General features: G+C 34.5%; 1 protein-coding gene across 3 annotated transcripts; it reads right to left on the bottom strand.

Moving 5' to 3' along the window:
- Positions 1 to 5453: 5453 nt before the first annotated feature.
- Positions 5454 to 17383, bottom strand: LOC136227667 (uncharacterized). Of its 3 annotated transcripts, XR_010688175.1 has the most exons (8): positions 17224 to 17383; positions 16810 to 16968; positions 9415 to 9725; positions 9128 to 9346; positions 8780 to 9030; positions 7508 to 8668; positions 7346 to 7425; positions 5454 to 5468 (listed from the first exon to the last, which is right to left on the bottom strand). XR_010688175.1 is itself a non-coding variant. In XM_066016394.1 (6 exons), exons 2-4 carry the CDS (start codon positions 16874 to 16876, stop codon positions 9287 to 9289), a joined length of 438 nt encoding a protein of 145 aa, XP_065872466.1. In that variant the 5' UTR covers positions 16877 to 16968; positions 17224 to 17383; the 3' UTR covers positions 7826 to 8668; positions 8780 to 9030; positions 9128 to 9286. The 3 variants fall into 3 exon arrangements, 1 of the variants encoding a protein (XP_065872466.1); XR_010688176.1 differs by lacking the exons at positions 5454 to 5468; positions 16810 to 16968; positions 17224 to 17383 and adding an exon at positions 9825 to 11442 and having other exon boundaries at positions 7148 to 7425; XM_066016394.1 differs by lacking the exons at positions 5454 to 5468; positions 7346 to 7425 and having other exon boundaries at positions 7826 to 8668.
- Between the last annotated feature and the right edge of the window lie 1894 nt (positions 17384 to 19277).

A 19277-nucleotide genomic window follows, 5' to 3' on the forward strand; every position in this document is an offset into this window, starting at 1 on the left:
TCGAGAGCTTAATGCACCAAACAATGAAAGATCAGGGGCCTTAGGATGCTTTTTGCCTTTAATAAATGATTCTGCTAGACCATTTTGTGTATGAACACAGGCTACATGATGTTCAACACTTATCCCTAGTGACATACAATAATCATTAAATGTTTGGGATGTGAATTCATCGGCATTATCAGGACAAATTGTCTTAATTGGATAATCAGGAAACTCTGCTCTTAATCTAATGATTTGAGCAAGTAATCTTGCAAAAGCTATATTTTGTGATGATAATAAACATACATGTGACCATCGAGTAGAAGCATCAATTAAAACCATAAAATACCTAAATGGTCCATATAGTGGATGAATTGGTCCAGATGTTCTAAAAATGTTGGTGATTCAATTCCAATCTTACCCTTCAAGAGCCTTATAATTAATTTGTCTTGCGAACAAGTAGCACAAAAATATTCATTGCTTTGAAGAATCTTCTAGCTCTTCAATGGATGCCCATGCATTTTCTATAATTTTTCTCATCATTATAAAACCAATATGACCCAGTCTATCATACCAAATCTTATAAGTATCTGAATCGGTAAATTTCTGATTTACTGTAAGATTTGCTTCAATCACATTAATGAATGTGAAATATAAACCAGAGGATAAAGTATTAAATTTTTTCATCATACATTTCTTCCCTGAAATTATATTTGTAACATAAAGACATTCTTGATTTCCTCCATTTAGATTCTCAATATGATATCCATTTCTCCGAATATATTTGAAATTTAGCAAATTTCTATGAGATTTTGGAGGAAATAATGCAGTATTTATAATAAACTTTGTTCCTCTTGGTAGGACCACACTGGCTCTGCCGGAGCCTTCAATTAATTTTGTGTTACCAGAAATTGTAGTAGTATTATATTGGTTCCGCTAGAACCTTCAATTAATTTTTGTGCTACTATATTGTAGTAACAACTGCTTATCCATTTCTCAAAGAAAAATATTTTGCATTTGTATGCTATACATAGTTCAATACATATAAGATCTGTATATATTCATATAATTGGAACTCAAGCCGATTTGTTTCCACATAAAATTTCAACCCGTCTAGAATCCAAATAATTACAAGTTAAAATAATAGATTATGATGAGAATAATCATGTTTGATAAGGATCAAACTAGAATTTATGCATAATTAAATAGATAATGAATAATTTCTTATTAACACTCGTTAAACGAATAAATCAAAGTTATAAACTATTTTAGTATAAGATATAAATTATTATTTTTTGCAAGGATTAGTACATTATTCCTCTCTGCAAAAAATAACAATAGTAAGTGACTGAAAGATACTTGACAACTTCAACAAAAGAATAAATTTTATTTTATTTTACTTACTTCTATTGTTTCCTTCCTTCCTATCGAGGATCAAGGACAATCTCGGAAAGAAAATAAGCGAATATTATGAGGATGACGACAAAAAGAAGTATCTCTGTGTATAGGAGGCAACTGATTTCATCAATGGGTTCTCGTTTTATCGGATTTGCCATTTTTCTTTTGGTGGAGAGGATGGGAGATGGTGAATATGCAACTGGATTAATGTAGGCGTGGATAAGGAGATATATAAGTATCATTATATAGTGTGTCAGTTTTAGGGTTGAATATGGTACGACGTATTTGATATATACATAAATTAGGGTAGAATGATGACGATATGCTGACATTATAATGACGTATTTGATACGTCTAAAGAATATATAAATGGTGTTATATATACGGTGTATATATACAAGGTATATGGACAATATAATACAAAGAATTGCATTAGAAACAAAATTATAATATGTAATAAATAAAAATTAATTTAGCACTTGAGATTAACTGGAAGAATAAACTTATGCTAAAATTAATCAATCGAGCAAATTCGTGTTGAAATTAATATATAGAACAAACTCGTGTTGATAACATGTTATAAAATTACCGAATTATAGTGTGATTATAACCACACTTATATATACATTAATAAATGTGTAAATATATATAGAGAGATTAAATATAATACTAATATTATAAAGAACTTAGATTGAGAGAAAGATTATAATAACATGAAAGCTTAATCTTGGTGTATATTACAAATTGGAATACAAAACTATTTATAATAATAGACTTACAAAATGAATGATCCTAATTACACTTATTTTTAACCATAGTATGTGTATATTTAATACATAATTAGTTGTTAGTGAACATCCATTTAATTTGATGGACATTCATTTAATAATTATTAACTACTAATTATAATTATTCCTAACAAATAGGAAATAATATATTAGAAAATAAAAGAAAAACTCTTGAAACAAAGCAACATGAGACTTTCAAGAAATAGATATAACAACAAAATTCTATTGAAAGGAAGTTTAATAAGTATTAGAAGTTTATTGTTTCTTCTCATTTATTTGAAATCCCAAAACTCAATCACCTCCACACCTTGATCACCTCTCGCCCGACGAGGCTAGACAATCACCCTTAGCACATTGCCAACTTACAAGGCACTGATGATGCAACAGAATGATCACCTCTCACTTAAGGTGACCGGAGAAATCGCCTTTCAGCGTTATGTCCCTATTCTCTACAATTCACCCTTCCTTTTGGGACTAAGCCATTCTCTAACAACCATTGTTAAGACTAGCCATTCTCCAACAATAATTCACAACTATTTAGAGCTAAATCATTCTATAACAAATTCCTTCCATACTAAAGTCACCAAGGGATATTTAAAATGAAATTAACACTTCAAAATAACGATCACTTGCTTCAAAAATTGAATTAACATCCGACATGAGAAACAAACTATGTTTTATGTAGGTTGACAGATTAACTACCATTCATTGACTCTGCTCTCATTTGAAGCTCCATAAATTATTTGATAATTGCAAAACATCGGAACAACAAAAACCTTCTTAGGCTTGTCCAATAACGCTTATGGATGCCAATAAAGCAAGTCTACAAAAAAAAAAGACATAATTAGTACAAAAAGGTTGATAATCTATTTTATTTTTAAAATTATCACTCACCATACACTATCTTGGCATATATGTCTAGTTTATAGAGACTGTCTTCAGTTTCGCGGACAGACCCACGATCATCCTCCCGTCTTCAGTTTCACAATCCAACCCACGATCATCCCCCCATCTTCAGTTTCACAGTCCGACCCACGATCATCCCCCCGTCTTCAGTTTCACGGACAGACCCACAATCATCCCCCCATCTTCAGTTTCACGGTCCGACCCACGATCATCCCCCCGTCTTCAGTTTCACAGACAGACCCACCATCCCGCCGACGTCAGTTTCACGGACAGACGGGTAGATTTCTTGAACCCTACTTTCATTGTTCTTTATATCCTCCTCCCAAAGTGCATCGTAGTCCCGTTCTGAGGATCCTGTACAAACAGGAGACAAGAGATTAAACAGACAACAAATTAAGCAAACAACAGATTAAGCATGGAAATTACCAGTTATCTTTAACTCCTGTTTCAAAATGTCCGTTGCTTGATGCTGATTTCTTAATTGGGTGGCAATTGCATCATTCATTTCAAATTGCCAGCGTCCATTGTACGGGACATTCAGTACCCGATTCCACAGATGGAATGAGAAGATGCACGATTGCCCGACCACACTCTGATTTTTAAACGGTGCTGTGAAAGACATAATATGAAAATGGAAGTGAGAAATAATATTATAGAATGAAGAATATTAAACTTAAATAAAATTATCAAGACAACTTATAGTTGACATCATAAATGTGGCAAGACAAGTTCCCAAAAGCATGTTCTTCCTAAACTATACTATGTGACTGAGTAATATCATACTAGTTATATCAAAAGTTGTATGGGATTTGGTATAAAGGATGCTATTGCAAAAATGAACGAGAAGTTCAGAATTTGGTAAACATTACACAAGCACTAATAGAACTTCATATGGTAGGAGATTCACCTTTTGCATTGAAAGTTTTCAGTGCTAGAAATTAAAAGAGAGAATTCAAACCCCAACTTTTGGATCCAATCTAATCTCAATTAGATAGACACAAGAAACATAGTGTAGACATTAATACATATAAAAATAGATTTATGACATTGTTTGCTCTTTAAAATTAAATTAAACCTATCAAGTCTTTCAACTAAGAGAAATGCATTTGCAGAAAAGAAAAAAAAGAGCAACAAGAGGGCAAATTATTAGAACTCCAACAGGAGACTAATGTAAAGTATATTTCAGATTAGAATATAATCAGAAAATCATGTTGGCGATGTTGTATCAAAAGTGAAACCTACAATGACTGATAGAACTATTATTTAATTGTGATGAAATGAGCGTTGTTAAATTCAACAGCCACAATGTCACTACTACTAGCTACTTCTACTACTACCTACTCATCACACCTAGTTTAACCCACACCGCATCATAACAACAACAAATAAAGAAGCGCGTGGGAAAAAAATTCAAAATTCAAAATTCAGAGTAGGAAATAATATCTAAGAAAGTAGAAGAGAAGCTCTTTAAGTAAAGAGACATAGGGCTCTTCAATAAATAGATGTTAGATGTAATAGAGATAAAACAGCAAAATTCTATTGAAAGGCAAGGAAAATTTATTAAGTATTGGAAGTTTTTATTGTTTCTTCTCATTTATTTGAAATCTCACCCTTAATTATTTTTTTCTTAAAGTTGGCTAAAACACCTCAGATGCAAGAGGCGATTGCCTCTCACCCAACGAGGTGAGTCAGTCGCCTTTAGCACCTGTCACTAATGGAAAAAGGGTCATTTGCATCGGCCGTTTAGGGCCTTTTGCATCGACCACAACGCGATGCAAATGCAATTGCGTCGGCCGCTGGCCGATGCAAATGAGGTGGTCATTTGCATCGGCCCTTTAAAGCGGCCGATGCAAATGGCCACCTCTATTGCATCGGCCCTTCGTAAGGGGTCGATGCAAATGATATGTCAGCCACGTTAAATGACACAATCATTTGCATCGGCCCATTACCACGGCCGATGCAAATGATTCCTTATTTGCATCGGTCCTTTCAAGGGCCGATGCAAATGATTATATCATTTGCATCGGCCATATTTAAGGGCCGATGCAAATAATTAATTTATTTGCACAAATAAATTTATTTATCCAAAATTTAATTTTAATATCTTTCATTTTATTATCCTGTTCAATTTGAAGAAAAAATATACTAAATCAATATATTGCATCATTTCAGTACTCTTTAACAAATTAATATAGTTTCTTCATAAGAACAAAAGGTTACCATTTATTTCCAAGTTTTTGGTACAAAAAAAACAAAACCACTTCATTCTAGTGCAGTAAAATCCTACGAAATTTGTTATATTTACAAAAAAGGAGAATGACTTCACTCTAGCTTTAACATAAAACAAAAACACAGAATGCACAATCAACCCTTCAAATTGCAGCAAAATCTTACGACCTGTCAATCAAAAATCATGAAACAAGAACAATTAATATAAGCAAAGTCATTCCTAAATAAAACATAATAAATTATACCCAAAAAATACCGGGTTAATACACATATTTTCCCATGTATTTTCACAGAAAAACAGATATACTCTTATATCAAATAAACCCACAAACCTATTCCTGAATTTTCCAAAAACCTGCAATTATACTCTAATCTAACAGACTATCAATGTGGCATAAACGTCGTCAATTTACTGTGTTTCTGGCCATTCAAAATATGACAAGTGTTTAAATTCAAATAACTAAATAATAAAAAATTATAAGACAAAACTCAATTATACTCCTTCACATCTCTGATGTTCTTCATTTCATAGAACTCATCTTAAAAAACACACAAACTCTTCATAATACAGTGTTCGAATTCAACGATCGCAAAGCAAAAAAGAAGAATAAAAAACACACAAACTCTTCATAATACAGTGTTCGAATTCAACGATCGCAAAGCAAAAAAGAAGAAGAAGAAGAGAAAGAGAAGAGTAAAAAACTGGTTTTTGATTTGTCAAAATTGGTTTTTGATTCACAGAGAAAAAAACACACAAACTCTTAATTTTTATTGTGTTCCATAGATTGATTGAAATGTCAAAATTGGTTTTTGATTTACAGAGAAAAAAAATAGACAATATACTGTTTTTTTTTACGATTAGTTTTAAAGTTGTTTATTGGGTATTTCCATGGCCTTTTTCCTTCTTTGTTGGGTACTTCCATGGCCTTTTTCTTTTCCTGTTAATTTTAAGTTTTTTTGTTGCATACTTCCATGACCTTTTTCCGATTCAATATAGAGGATTTTTTCTTTTTCTTCCACTTCAATTTTGGTGAAAAATCTCTGAAAATTTCTATAAATCTTTGTCAATTCATATGTTTGCAAAAGCGGAACTGCAGTTTCCGTTCTGCAAATCTCAAAATTGGATGGATAATGCTAATTTCTGTGGAGGTGGCTGGCGGGGAGGAAGAACGGCGGCGATGGATATCGGCGCGGAAGTGGTCAGAGATCGAAGGTGATGGAGAACTGTACATATGTTTTTGGTATATGGTTCTATGTTTCTTTGATGGAGAATTACAATAAAATAAAATAATTAAAATGGTTTATGTAATTGACAGAAGGTGTTTAATATGCCATGTCGTTTATGCCACGTTGGTAATCTGTTAGATTAGGATATATTTGTTTGTTTTTAAAAAATTATAGGGTATATTTGTGGGTTTATTTGATATAAGGGTATATCTGTTTAAACGTGATAATACGAGGGCAAATATGTATATTAACCCAAAAACACCACATAAGCATTTGCAATTGGCTTGCAATTAGTTTTGCAGGTCAAAGTTGATGCTCTTAGGCAGTAGTTACAGCTGTAGTCAACACTAGGCAAAAAAATACAAGTCCATACTATTTATTTTGGACGAAATCCAATGAATGACAAGTAAATATTTTTCAGGGAAGTTAACATTGAGGGGTTTGCTCCATACGAGCCCTTGACATGTGAAAATTGAAAAATTAACATGTGCAACAGAAACAATATTGAAAATCATCCCAAGTTCATTGAATTTGGGTCCTAAAAAAAATACAAGACGCTATATCATAAGGTCTAAGTTTGGGTCCTAAAAAAAATACAAGATGCTTTATCATAAGGTCTGAGTTTGGGTCGAGCATTTTTAGAACCTAGCTTGTACAGACTCGGCCTAACGCAGCTTGTGAACATGTTTCATTCAGTATTAAGTTTTTTTGGTCAATTTGTCGTGTTCATCAATCAAATACAGTCCATTTCTACGACATGTCAATCAAAAATCATGAAACAAGAACAACATATAAGCAAAAGCCATTTGTTTGCATACATGTTGAAATCCTATTCGGGCACATGAATTCGAAGGAATTTTGAAAACTTAAATTGTCGACATTTTCGTCACAGAGAGCCCTGCATATAGTGTAGTAACAGTTAGATTTCAAGAAAATATCAAATTAAAACTTTAAACAAATTCAAGTATTATATATCTTACATTATAAAAATTTGCAACATTGGAACATTGAGACAATCTCCTTTGAGAAGTTCCATGACGTCCTCCCTCATGATAGGAATATTGTCAGTGTCATATAGAAAAATATTCTTATCAAACGGCATTGAAATGATTTGACGTTCAACAAAAACAGACATCGAAGAGTGCATACTCTTACACTTCTGACTTTAATGTTGAAACTCATTATCATAAACAAAGGCTTTTTTCAGTTTTGTAGATGATCCCTTTGTGCCATGCCCACTTTCAACATTTTTATTTTTAGCACTATCTACAACCCTATTCCTTATAGCACACTTATCTTTTGATGTTGTTTCCTAATAACAATTTAATATATATTAACAAACATTGTGTATGATATAACTACACACTATAAGAATTGTATTGACAAGTTACATTATTAGTTGAAAATCAACCGTTTCTTTTGTCATTATACAAAAATACCATAAGCTTGATGAAGTTTCTTAATCCACTCAGTTGGAACGGAAACATCTTTATATTGCTCTACAATACGATCAACGCTCACTCTCACATTTTCAAAAGGGATGGACTTTTGGTGAATAATCCTCATCTGTGGGTAACACATACCATCTGCAACAATAACTCTCTCCATTGGATCATTCATGAACAATGTTAGCCGACATGAATGAGGTTCCTTGTCATTTATCTTGAAAAATATTAGATTTTTAAAAAATTATATAACATCAAATTGAAAAAGTAATGATCAACTTAAAGTTCATAAATACAATAATTCTTGGTTGACCAAAGAATTAACACCCCCGAATGACAACTACTAGGAACCTGTGGAACGATTGGGCTACGGGTTTCTGCTTGCATCATTTGATTTGCTAGATTCATACCCGTTTGTCTAGCAAATAACAACAACTTCTCGTTGAACAAAACATCCATCTCCGATCTCATCTCATTTTTCATCCGTTGGCTCACTCTTCTCTCTAATTCCTCTATTTCGACTTCTTTAACTCGCTTACGTTCAGTATTCGGCCCAAACACAAGTGAAACGCGTACACCACCACTATATCCTAGTACGCGACCATGACGGTCTTTCTTATCGAGGGCACAATTTAGGTCATCATCACGCCTACTAGGCACAAATTCCCCTTGATATTGTTTCTCTTTCCATTCATCCTACATCAAATTAATTTCCAACTGAAGTTTAGTAAACAGATTTACAACTAACTTAATAACCTACATCAATCAAAAAAATTGACATATTTAAACATGTATATATATACTTACAACTTTATTTTTTACTTCTCGTGTTTCCTCATTAGGCACGTACAGATTTCCTTTCTCATCTCTTTTTGATCTTGCAAGAATCCATGCATCAACCCTATCTGACACATTATGAACCGCTGAATCGAAGGAACTCATAAAAGAGGTAGAGAGTGGGGGCAAAAATCCTTGTTCAAGCCAAACCGACACCATTTCACCATACGATTTTTGCCCCAAATGATGAGGATGTTTATTGAAAGACTGACTACGTCTCGCTTTTTTCGTAATGGAAAAGTAAAAAATTAATTAATAACAATAAAGAAATACAATTATAACTTAAAATTATAATTATAATCATAATCATATATGTACCTTAGCTTCTTCCGTACTATGTTTCTTCACAAATTCATCCCACGTCTCTTTAGAAATAAAATTATAATCTTCATAAGGCATTCGTTTATTTTCGGGCATTGGCCTTGAAAACATTCGATCCAGCCACTCACCAATCTTGATTTAAATCGCGTCCATGCCTTACAACACCTTTGTAACACTTTTTTTATATTCTTCATTTTCCTCCATTTGAAACTCCCTCTTAAGAAAACACATAATAATCAGTTTATATTGCTTTCAACAATAACAAAAACTTATAGATTATTTACCTTTACATCTAGCCATAATGTGTCATTTAATCCTTGTGGAACTTTAGACCATGCATCAATCAAAATGGACACTTTTGACCGAGTCGTGGTGCCAATATGAGCCTTAAACTGTTGTGCGCATTTTCCACGGTGGCGATAAAATTCATCCCATTCCACATCTCTTACAACTCCAACCTTCTCCTTCAATCCTTTTGAAGGACCTCGTGGCTTAAAATTCATGTTTTTCTTTGATGCATTACCTTGTGACTCACTACTATCACTTGAGTCATCTTGATCATGCATATGTTCATCTTCCATAAGTATATATATGCCTGCAATTAGATTAGATAGGATACAAATAAGTAATAGAAATAACTATAAAAATTACAATTATTCATAAAGTTATAACAATTAATTAAATTATTCATTACCTATCTATTACTCATTCTATATTATAACATAAAACCCCTCATCATGATCTTATCGTGTAAAATTTGCATCAACATCATCAACAATTATATTTGTGATATCAAATGAGGAAGGTGGGGTCCCATTAAATTGCTCATCATATTCTTCTTCACCAACCACATCATTAATACCAAGTATCTGTCTCTTGCCTTCTAGCACAACTGACAATTTACAATCAACAGGGTCAACCATGTAGAAAACTTGTTTTGCTTGTGACGCTACTATGAAAGGGTCTTCATGATACCCTAGACGACTGAAGTTTACTAATGTCAAAAACTCGTGTTCATCCTTTTTGACACCGCGATTATTGTCAACCCACTTGCATTGGAAGAGATCAATCTTGAAAGTGTTGTATAATCTAGCTCTAATATTTCTTCAATTACTCCAAAGTAGGATTTTTTCTTATCAACCAGTGTTCTGTCCGTTGCACTAACATATTCTGATGACACGACTACAACTGTAACACCATTGTTTTGCATTGTTGATTTGTCATCTTGCCGCTTTGTGTAAAAAGAATACCCATTAATGTCGTATCCTTCATATAAGGTGACTTGTTCTTTACAACCATATGTCAACCATCTCAACGTGTCAGATATGACATGACCTGTGTTAGACAATTCAAACATCACTCGTTCTTTGAACCAAGTTACAAACTCGAGATTATGCGCTTTAATAAATTGAGGATCATTTTTTGAAGGACACTTACTTTTAAGAAATACCATATGCTCTTCCAAGTAAGGATGAACGTCACTGAGAGTCTAAAAGCTCTGCCTTATTTCTCATTTCAACATCAATTCTCATCATTTTCCTACCAATAGTGCCCTTACCCTCAAGCCTACCATCATGTCGTGATTTTGGCAATCCAATTTCTTTTACACATGTTAAATATTGAGCACACCATGCTGCAACTACCTCGACCACAGTTCGTTGGACAATACTAGCTTCAAGGTTTTGCTAGATTCATCACTCTTCCCTTTAAAATGCTCATTTCTCGTTCAAAAGGATACATGCATCTCATACACACTGGCCCACATAGCTTAATTTCACGGACCAAATGAGGCATCACGTCAAAAAATGGTGGAAATACATTTCAAATGCACACATTGTCTGAATTACATCGGCCTGCAATTCGTCTAACATATCGGGATCTATCACTTTGCTGCAAATAGTATTGAAAAAGATACACAATCTTGTAATAGTATACCTCACTTGTGGGGGCAATATTCCTCGAATTGCAACCGATAACAATTGTTGCATCAAAACATGACAATCATGAGATTTCATTCCAACTAATTTCAAATCACTCATTGATACAAGTCTACGAAAAATTTGAAGAGTATCCAGCAGGTACCTTTAAGCCATGTAGAGACTCACACAAACTAGTTTTCTCCATTGTAGATAAAGTGTAGCAGGCTGGGGGAAGATAGTAACGTTTCCCTCGTTCTTTTGGTGCCAACTCGGATCGACCCATTGCAACGATGTCCAATCCGGCATTCACCCCATCTTTTGTTTTCCCTGGCATATTCAAAAGTGTCCCAATAATGGTATCACAAACATTTTTCTCAATATGCATCACATCCAAGCAATGTCTAACTTCCAAATGCATCACAATATGGGAGAGTCCAAAATATTGACATCTTCTTGTAACCGCCCATTGAATTAATTTTATTAGGCTTACCAAACACGGTCTCAATGTCTTTAACTCGCTGATAAACCTGACTTGCAAGTAAGGGCGCACGAGCTTCTTTCATCTCCACTTTTCCATTAAAAGCTTTCTTTTTTTTCGAAAAGCGTGGTTTAGAGGGAGAAACCTACGGTGATTTATGTATACATGGTTCCCACAATGTTACAGACGCACTGCCTACATGTCATCCTCACAAATTGGACATGCCTTTTTTCCCTTTACACTGTAGCCTGAAAGATTTCAATAAGCTGGAAAGTCGTTTATCGTACAAAATATCATCGCATATAAGGTGAAATTAGTTCTATTATATGCATCAAACGCCTCGACACCTTCATCCCACAACAATTTCAGATCATCAATTAGTGGCACTAAGTACACATCTATGTCGTTTCCAGGTTGTTTAGGACCAGAGATTAGAAGTGACAACATGATGTATCTGCATTTCATACATAACCAAAGAGGCAAATTGTAGATGGTTAAAGAACGGGCCAGGTGCTGCATTGGGTACTAAGTGTTCCAAATGGGTTCATCCCGTCAGTACAAAGACCAAGTCTAAGATTCCGAACTTCCTGACCGAAGTCCTTAAACTCTCTATCAATGTTTCTCCATTGAGGAGAATCGACCGGATGCCGTAGTAACCCATCCTTCTTTCTCACTTCGGCATGCCACCTCAATAATTTTGCAATTTTTTCATCCGAAAAAAGGCGTTTAAATCTTGGTATAATTGGAAGATACCATAGTACCTTTGACGGAGATCCTTTATTACTAGAATTCAAAGAATTATCATTTCTCCGGTAACAAGACACTCCGCACCTTGGACACTCATGCAAATCGGTATATTCATTTCAATACAAAACACAATCATTTCGACATGCATGTATCTTCTCATAATCCATACCCATGGGGCACATAAGTTTCTTTACTTCATAGGTAGAAATTGGAAGTTCGTTCCCTTCGGGAAGCATTTCCGCTAAAAGTCCCAACAACTCTGTAAAACTCTTATCAGTCCAACTGTGGCTCACCTTTAAGTTGAATAATTTGAGAATGCCTGAGAGTACGGTGAATCTTGTACATCTAGGGTATAACAGATTCTCGATGACTCTCGAAATTTTTTCATACATACAGGGTTGCTCTGTAAATTGGGCTTCTACATCATGCATCATCGCATCAATCCTATCCCTCTCCATCCCTCTCCATTTCACTCTCATTCCCAACGTCATCATCCACATTGATATCGTCATTTTCATTTTTGTTGTTATCATCACAACAATCATCATCATGAATCCCTAAATTAGTCGAGCTCTCCCCATGATCTCTGAACTCGTTGTGCCATACCCAACTTGTATAGTTAGGTTTAAACCCTCGACGAATTAAGTGATCCCTAATTTCAACTATGTCACGATATCCCTTCGAGTTATTGCAATCAATACAAGGACAAAGAATTGTCCTAGATTCATTATCGGATTGGTGTTTAAGGGCAACACTAATAAACTCCTCAAGCCCTTCTAGAAACCTTGCAGTATATCTTAACTCATACTTCCAACTTCGATCCATTGCCAACCACTACAACACAGAAACTATCATAAGACATCAAGTTCAATGAAATGTCATAACTTATATGGTGATCCAGCACTTTTGGCTCATTTTACTAATGGGAGGGTTGACATCTACTACAAAGATTAAAGTCAATGAAAGGAACAAGTGTTAATGACATTTTTCAACCATTAACTAATAACTACAACTGTTAAAAGTTCAACTTATAACACAACAGTAGCACTGTAATCAAGGTCTATTATCTTAATCATATAGCCCTAAATCTTTGGACTGTTTATGATCAGGCATTATTGATGAATAGGGAATGGTGACAGTGACCTTAACATCACGGGTACCTCACCTACATCCTCAATGCCACAATTCACAATGTGAAAAGACCACATCAGCTCAATTAGGTGTCCTGCTCATGGGATTAGGCCTCTTATAGGCACAGGTGGAATTAGGCCATGCAGTATTCCATTTGGGGTTGCTCAATTTGACCCTACAACTGAAGAAGGAATCAAAGGAATTAACAGCTTCTACAATTGGTATTACAACTCTTTTACTGTGGTAATTTTGATCACTTTAACCTTAGTGGTTTACATTCAAGACTCTATCAGCTGGGTTCTGGGATTTGGAATTCCTACTGGCCTCATGCTCTGCTCTATAATTCTCTTCTTCTTTGGAACCAAAATTTATGTTCATGTCAAGGCACAAGGTAGCATTTTTTCTGGCCTCGTTCAAGTTTTTGTTGCTGCTTATAGAAAGCGTGGGGTTAAGGTTCCAGATGCTGCTAATGGTTCAATATTTGGAAGAGGTTTCTATGTGGAGTAGTGGGATAGGTGCTAGAATTGGGTGTGTGAGGGATTACCCACAAGAGCTGCAAAATCTAGCACTTGAACAACTCAATTTGTCACCAAGGCCACTTAATAGTGCTAATTACCAACACCATAACAGACTTCCAATCTATTCACCTCGTCCAACCCCAAAAATCAGAGTCTCACCTAGACTTTCATATATGGGACTCCCTACCCCAACATCCACTCCTATTCCTATTCTATCCAAACTTCCTTGTTAATTTCATTACCATTTCCTCCCAATAAGACTGAAAATGGACACACCATTTGTACATCACTCTACTTACCTACAACGTTTTCTTAAATGTTTTTGGTCTCATGGCCTAATCTATTTCTGTCTGCAAATATAACCAATGGATTCAATATCAAAAATCAACCACTTTATCCAATTTTTTTATTTTAGTTTCTTCTTCTGCTGTTGCTTAATTCGTGTGGTCTTGTATATACAATATAATGAATTTTGACTTCATGTTTTTTGTTTTTCAGTAATAACAATAATTCATCTTCTGCAATTTTATTAATAAATTGAAGTTTGAAATAATATTAATTATGAGAATTTCTATTATCATTAATAAAGAGAATCCTAAAATGCTTAATCACTAAGAAAAATTGAGCTGTATATTTGGAGGCTAAAATATCAGATCAGATGAAGTTGGCGTTTTGGCTCAGTTATGGTTGTATACAGTGTCAATGGGTTGGAATAAGTTACAACCCATCCCATATATGCTTGTAGATCCAGAACATGTTATAACAAAAATGAATGGAATGACAAAATAACAATGTACATTCACATATATTACAGAGTAACAGTACCGGAAAAGAAAGAGAAAATAATCAAATGTAACATCCTACTATTTTGCACTTAAAAACCTCAACAATTATTAGTCTCATCTCATGAATCATGATCCAATGGTAATGACTAAAATGATTCTAATAGAGCCTACACTCCTGCACCTATCCCTCACACATCCATTATATATATTAAGCCCTTTTGGAAGAGGTTTCTATGTGTAATGGTCTTAATTCCTGATGGAAAGAGGTTTCATACTACCCACCTTTTGATATTCATTCACGAGGGAGGCTAGAATTCATGAAAGACAACCCAAATATCATCAAATCATTTCATAAGAAGAAACAATGGGTACATATTACTACCCTGTGATTTGGTTAACACTTCAAAGGGTGTGCTTTCATTCATATCAGATTAATATATGCTATGAAATCAAATCATAGCCATGGAGTATCACGCCCTCAAAGCACAAGCCCATAATTTCTTTCTTTTATATGCCTAGATGTTATGTCTTTTAGTTTAAGAAACTAACTCAACTCTATTGCAGGAAATCCAAGTGGGAACGGGTCCTTATGGAGAGCTAAGATACCCAGCCTATTCAGAAAGCAATGGAACATGGAGCTTTCCAAGAATTGGAGAATTTCAATGCTACGACAAGGTAAAGTTTGCCAGTGACCATGGAAATTTACATAATTAAAACAAAATGAAAGAAAAATTAACCTATTCTGGTTTGCTAGGGCTAGTTCCTAACTAAAATTATATTTTGAACAGTACATGATCGCATCACTGAAAGCATCAGCTAAAGCAATTAGAAAGAAGGATTGGGGTCAAATTAACGATCTAAATGCCAGAAATCGAAAACCACAAAGCTAACCTGGGTGAAGGACTGAAGGCAACCAAAAAATCTTCTGAAATCGAAAACGATACGCACTGAATGCAAAACAGAGAGGTGATCAATTGCAAAAGATTCAAGGCGTGCTGAAGAGAAGAGTCGCAGGAAGATTCAAGACCTTGATGAGAAATTAATGGGTGTGGTGGAGAGAACACCAACGAAGTCGGAGTGTAAATGGGTCTAGAAAGCGTCGTCAACGATTCCTCCTTGACAAGAAGAAGACTAGACAGAAGACCTTGTGAAATCAATACTAAGCAAATTCTGAAAAAGGTAATTTTTCATTTGCATCGGCCCTAAAAAAACAGCTGATACAAATGATAACCCTATTTGCGTCGGTCCTATAAAAAGAGACGATGCAAATACATTAATGGTCTTTTGCATCGGCCCTTACCAAAGGGCCGATGCAAATAACATAAGTATTTGCATCAGCCTCTATTAAGAGGCCGACGCAAATAGATAAACGGGCTTTTGCATCGGCCCGTAATAAGGGGCCGATGCAAATAACAAATGTATTTGCATCGGTCCCTACTAAGGGGCCGACGCAAATACTATACCTAACGACAATTGCATCGGCCCCTAGTAAAGGACCGATGCAAATGCATTATTTGCATCGCGTGTTAAAAAGGGCTGATGCAAATAGCCCTTTTTCCACTAGTGTGTCCGCCTTACAAAGCACCGAGGCAATGGAATTATCACCTCAGTGGCCTTAGGCTATTGCCTTTCACAACTATTGTGAAAAATATAACTTCCTTTGTGCCACTTGTGAAACAAAAACAAGTTGCTGCAGTAATTATCGTCAACATTCAAGTATTTATTCTTTTCTTTTATTTCTTTGAAAGAGATTACTTCAACTAACCTATTGTTTATAGTATTGACTCCATGAAGGGTTTGACCAGACATTCAGAATAATGTAAAAGAAGAAAGCCAATCCACTAGACTTGTACATTCGATTTTCTCCTTTGTTATTTATTGAAGTGATGGTATCAATCCTCCATGTATGATGTGTCATATAATTACTTTCTATTAAACATCTATCAATAATAATATTTCATTTTCTTTCAACTTTCAGATTTAGTATAAACACATTGTTTATCATTAAACCCCAAATTATAAACTTTAAAACTGAATGGATGTGAATAATTATAAAAATAAAAAATACTAACATAAAAAATTAAATATAAAAAGAACTTACATAATTTTTTTCCAGACTCCCAATTCCACAATATGTACTCGTATAATTCAGGTCTGCCATATGTCATATGCCATAGATTGAAATCTTAAAAATGCTACGAATTCGGTACAACCAAAACAAATCTGAATCTTTCAAGTGTCAGCTTCTAATATTGAGTTACTGAAATAGATAGAGAAAAGAAGAGAAAATTATGTTAAGGAGAGAAAACCGTAGCAGCTTATACACTATGAGTTACTAAAATTAGGTTTCAGCTTCAAATATTGAGTTACTAAAATGCTACGAATCGCAAATTAAACTCTACAAAAGAAACATCTGAACGAATCAGATTTGTGACCAAAACACAAACATTTAGAAGAACTTGAGTCAAAAACAAAATTATTTTGAAGCAGCAAAGCATCTGTAGAGAAAAAATACCACATGTGCGAAGAAAACTTGGTCGCGATTTCCTTCTTTGCAGGCGGTGGGGTACAGAAATGGTGGAGTTCGGTGGATCTGATAGATTAACCGCGGCGGCTGATGGAATTTTTTGAAAGAAAACGGCGGTAGGTAAATTTGAGAGAGAAAGAAACTGAGAGAGGAACGAAAGAGGTGTGGGAGGGCTCAATTTTAGAAAAGTTATTTATATAGCTCCCATAGTTCTAACCCTAGATCACCTAAGGCTAAAATTGTAATTACACTTTGGGGGTTAGAATCGTGATTTGCCGATGGGTATTGCTATATACCACAACTTTTTTTTCATCCACCGCACCCTTTTGACATTTATGCCCATCTCATTTTATTTTTTTCAAAAACTCAAATTTTTTTTCCCTCTTTCTCTCCCAAGCCTAAAAACCCGAATTTGACGAAAATGGACCTGAGTATTCCCGAAGACCATGATTTCGAACACAAAGTAATCTTACGATATAAATTTAAATTAAAAATTCGATTTTTAAATTTTGGTTTTTTTTAAGGAACAAGCCTAAACGGATGCGCCGCTCGTTCCACCATCAGGTGGAACGGGTGCGCCACTCGTTCCACCTGATGGTGGAACGAGTGCGCCATGCTTTCCACCTTACGGTGGAAAGTTGTTGCCACCACGGTAGAACGAACAGTTCGTCCGTTCCGCCCGTGGTGGCAACGGCGTCGGAGTTCGGTTTAGGGGAAAAAAACGGGTTCCGCCTCCGATTTCGGAGGCGGAACCCGTGATTTCGGACATATTTTAAAAAAAAAAAAACTTATCGGAAGATTCATTAAACCTTTTTCCCTTTCTTCCTTTGGCAGCATGTCGCTTTAGGTCGGGTTTTATGAAAAGCTTCAAAAGCTAAAGAGGATTTGAGAGTTTTTGGTTATTGGTTTGAAATTGTGAGGATGGTATAAATGTCAAAAGGGTGCGGTGGAAAGTATAACTTTTACGGTATATAGCAGTTCACTTTGCGGATTTACACTGCTAGTGAATAAAATGGGTAGTTTTTAACTTCAAAATTTTAAATATAAAAGTTGCTTAGAGCATCAAGACACTCTTAGAGCAACTCTAGTGGAGGAAAAAAGGACCAATTTGTAATTTGTAAACAACTCCCAAACATTAGAATCATAAGTTTGATAGTCTCTCAAAGATGTCCTGGATTGGACGACTCTCGAGCACAAAATCAAGAAAAATCAAGCTCACGTGTGGGAAGAAGTTGAGGTGCAATGTTGCAATCAAATTTGTACGTGTACTTCACAATCTCCCAAAAGGCGTGGTGTATATAATTACATGCAAAAAGGTAAATGATGATGGGTCCTTTCATTTGTCTCGGAAAATATTGAAAAAACAATTCTTTCAAATGGTGTGATTTTCAATTGTTTTGTTTTTCTTTTTTATTTAAAATGTTTTGGAAGAGATTATTCCAAACAAACGTTGAAACATCAATGGTTGGTTTTTTTTATTTTTTATTTATATATAAAATGGTTAAAATATATAAGATGGTAACATTATGTAAATTTGACTCAGGGTAAATTACATCTATGGCCACTGAACTTTACCCATTTTCATATCATGGCAATTGAATTTCATTTCTTCTCGGTATAACCACTGAACTTTACACTTTTTTTAACATCGGTGACCACTCAAATTTAACTAACTTTTCAAAATAACCATTAACAATCGTTAACGACCTCAAAATGAAAATATTCAAGAATTAAAGTTGTTCAGAACGACATTTATCATGAAACCACATTTTTTATTTTCAAAAATCATATTTTTTAAGCTTTCTCTCTCTAAAAATTCACTTTCTCTCTCTTAACCAAACAACACCCAAATGACCTCAAAACAAAAATTTTCAAGAATTAAAGTTCCTTAGAATATCATTAACCATGGGTGTAATTTACCCATTTGGCTCATTAAATATAAAAAGATTGGTAATAATAACGGCAACATTTTTAAAAATTCTATAAATATTTACCAATTAATAATAAATATTTTTTATTCAAATAAAATTAGTTTAACAATC

Source organism: Euphorbia lathyris, chromosome 4, assembly GCF_963576675.1.
Source record: "Euphorbia lathyris chromosome 4, ddEupLath1.1, whole genome shotgun sequence".
Classification (NCBI taxonomy): domain Eukaryota; kingdom Viridiplantae; phylum Streptophyta; class Magnoliopsida; order Malpighiales; family Euphorbiaceae; genus Euphorbia; species Euphorbia lathyris.

Bases quoted from the DNA above. Each gene is read 5' to 3' on its own strand.
- LOC136227667 (XM_066016394.1), bottom strand. From the start codon at position 16,876: ATGACATATGGCAGACCTGAATTATACGAGTACATATTGTGGAATTGG. The intron at 9,726-16,809 runs GTAAGTTCTTTT...ATCTAATTGCAG, and splicing joins GGAGTCTGGAAAAAAATTAT to GCATATATATACTTATGGAA. The intron at 9,347-9,414 runs GTAAATAATCTA...TGTTTTCTTAAG, and splicing joins CATTATGGCTAGATGTAAAG to AGGGAGTTTCAAATGGAGGA.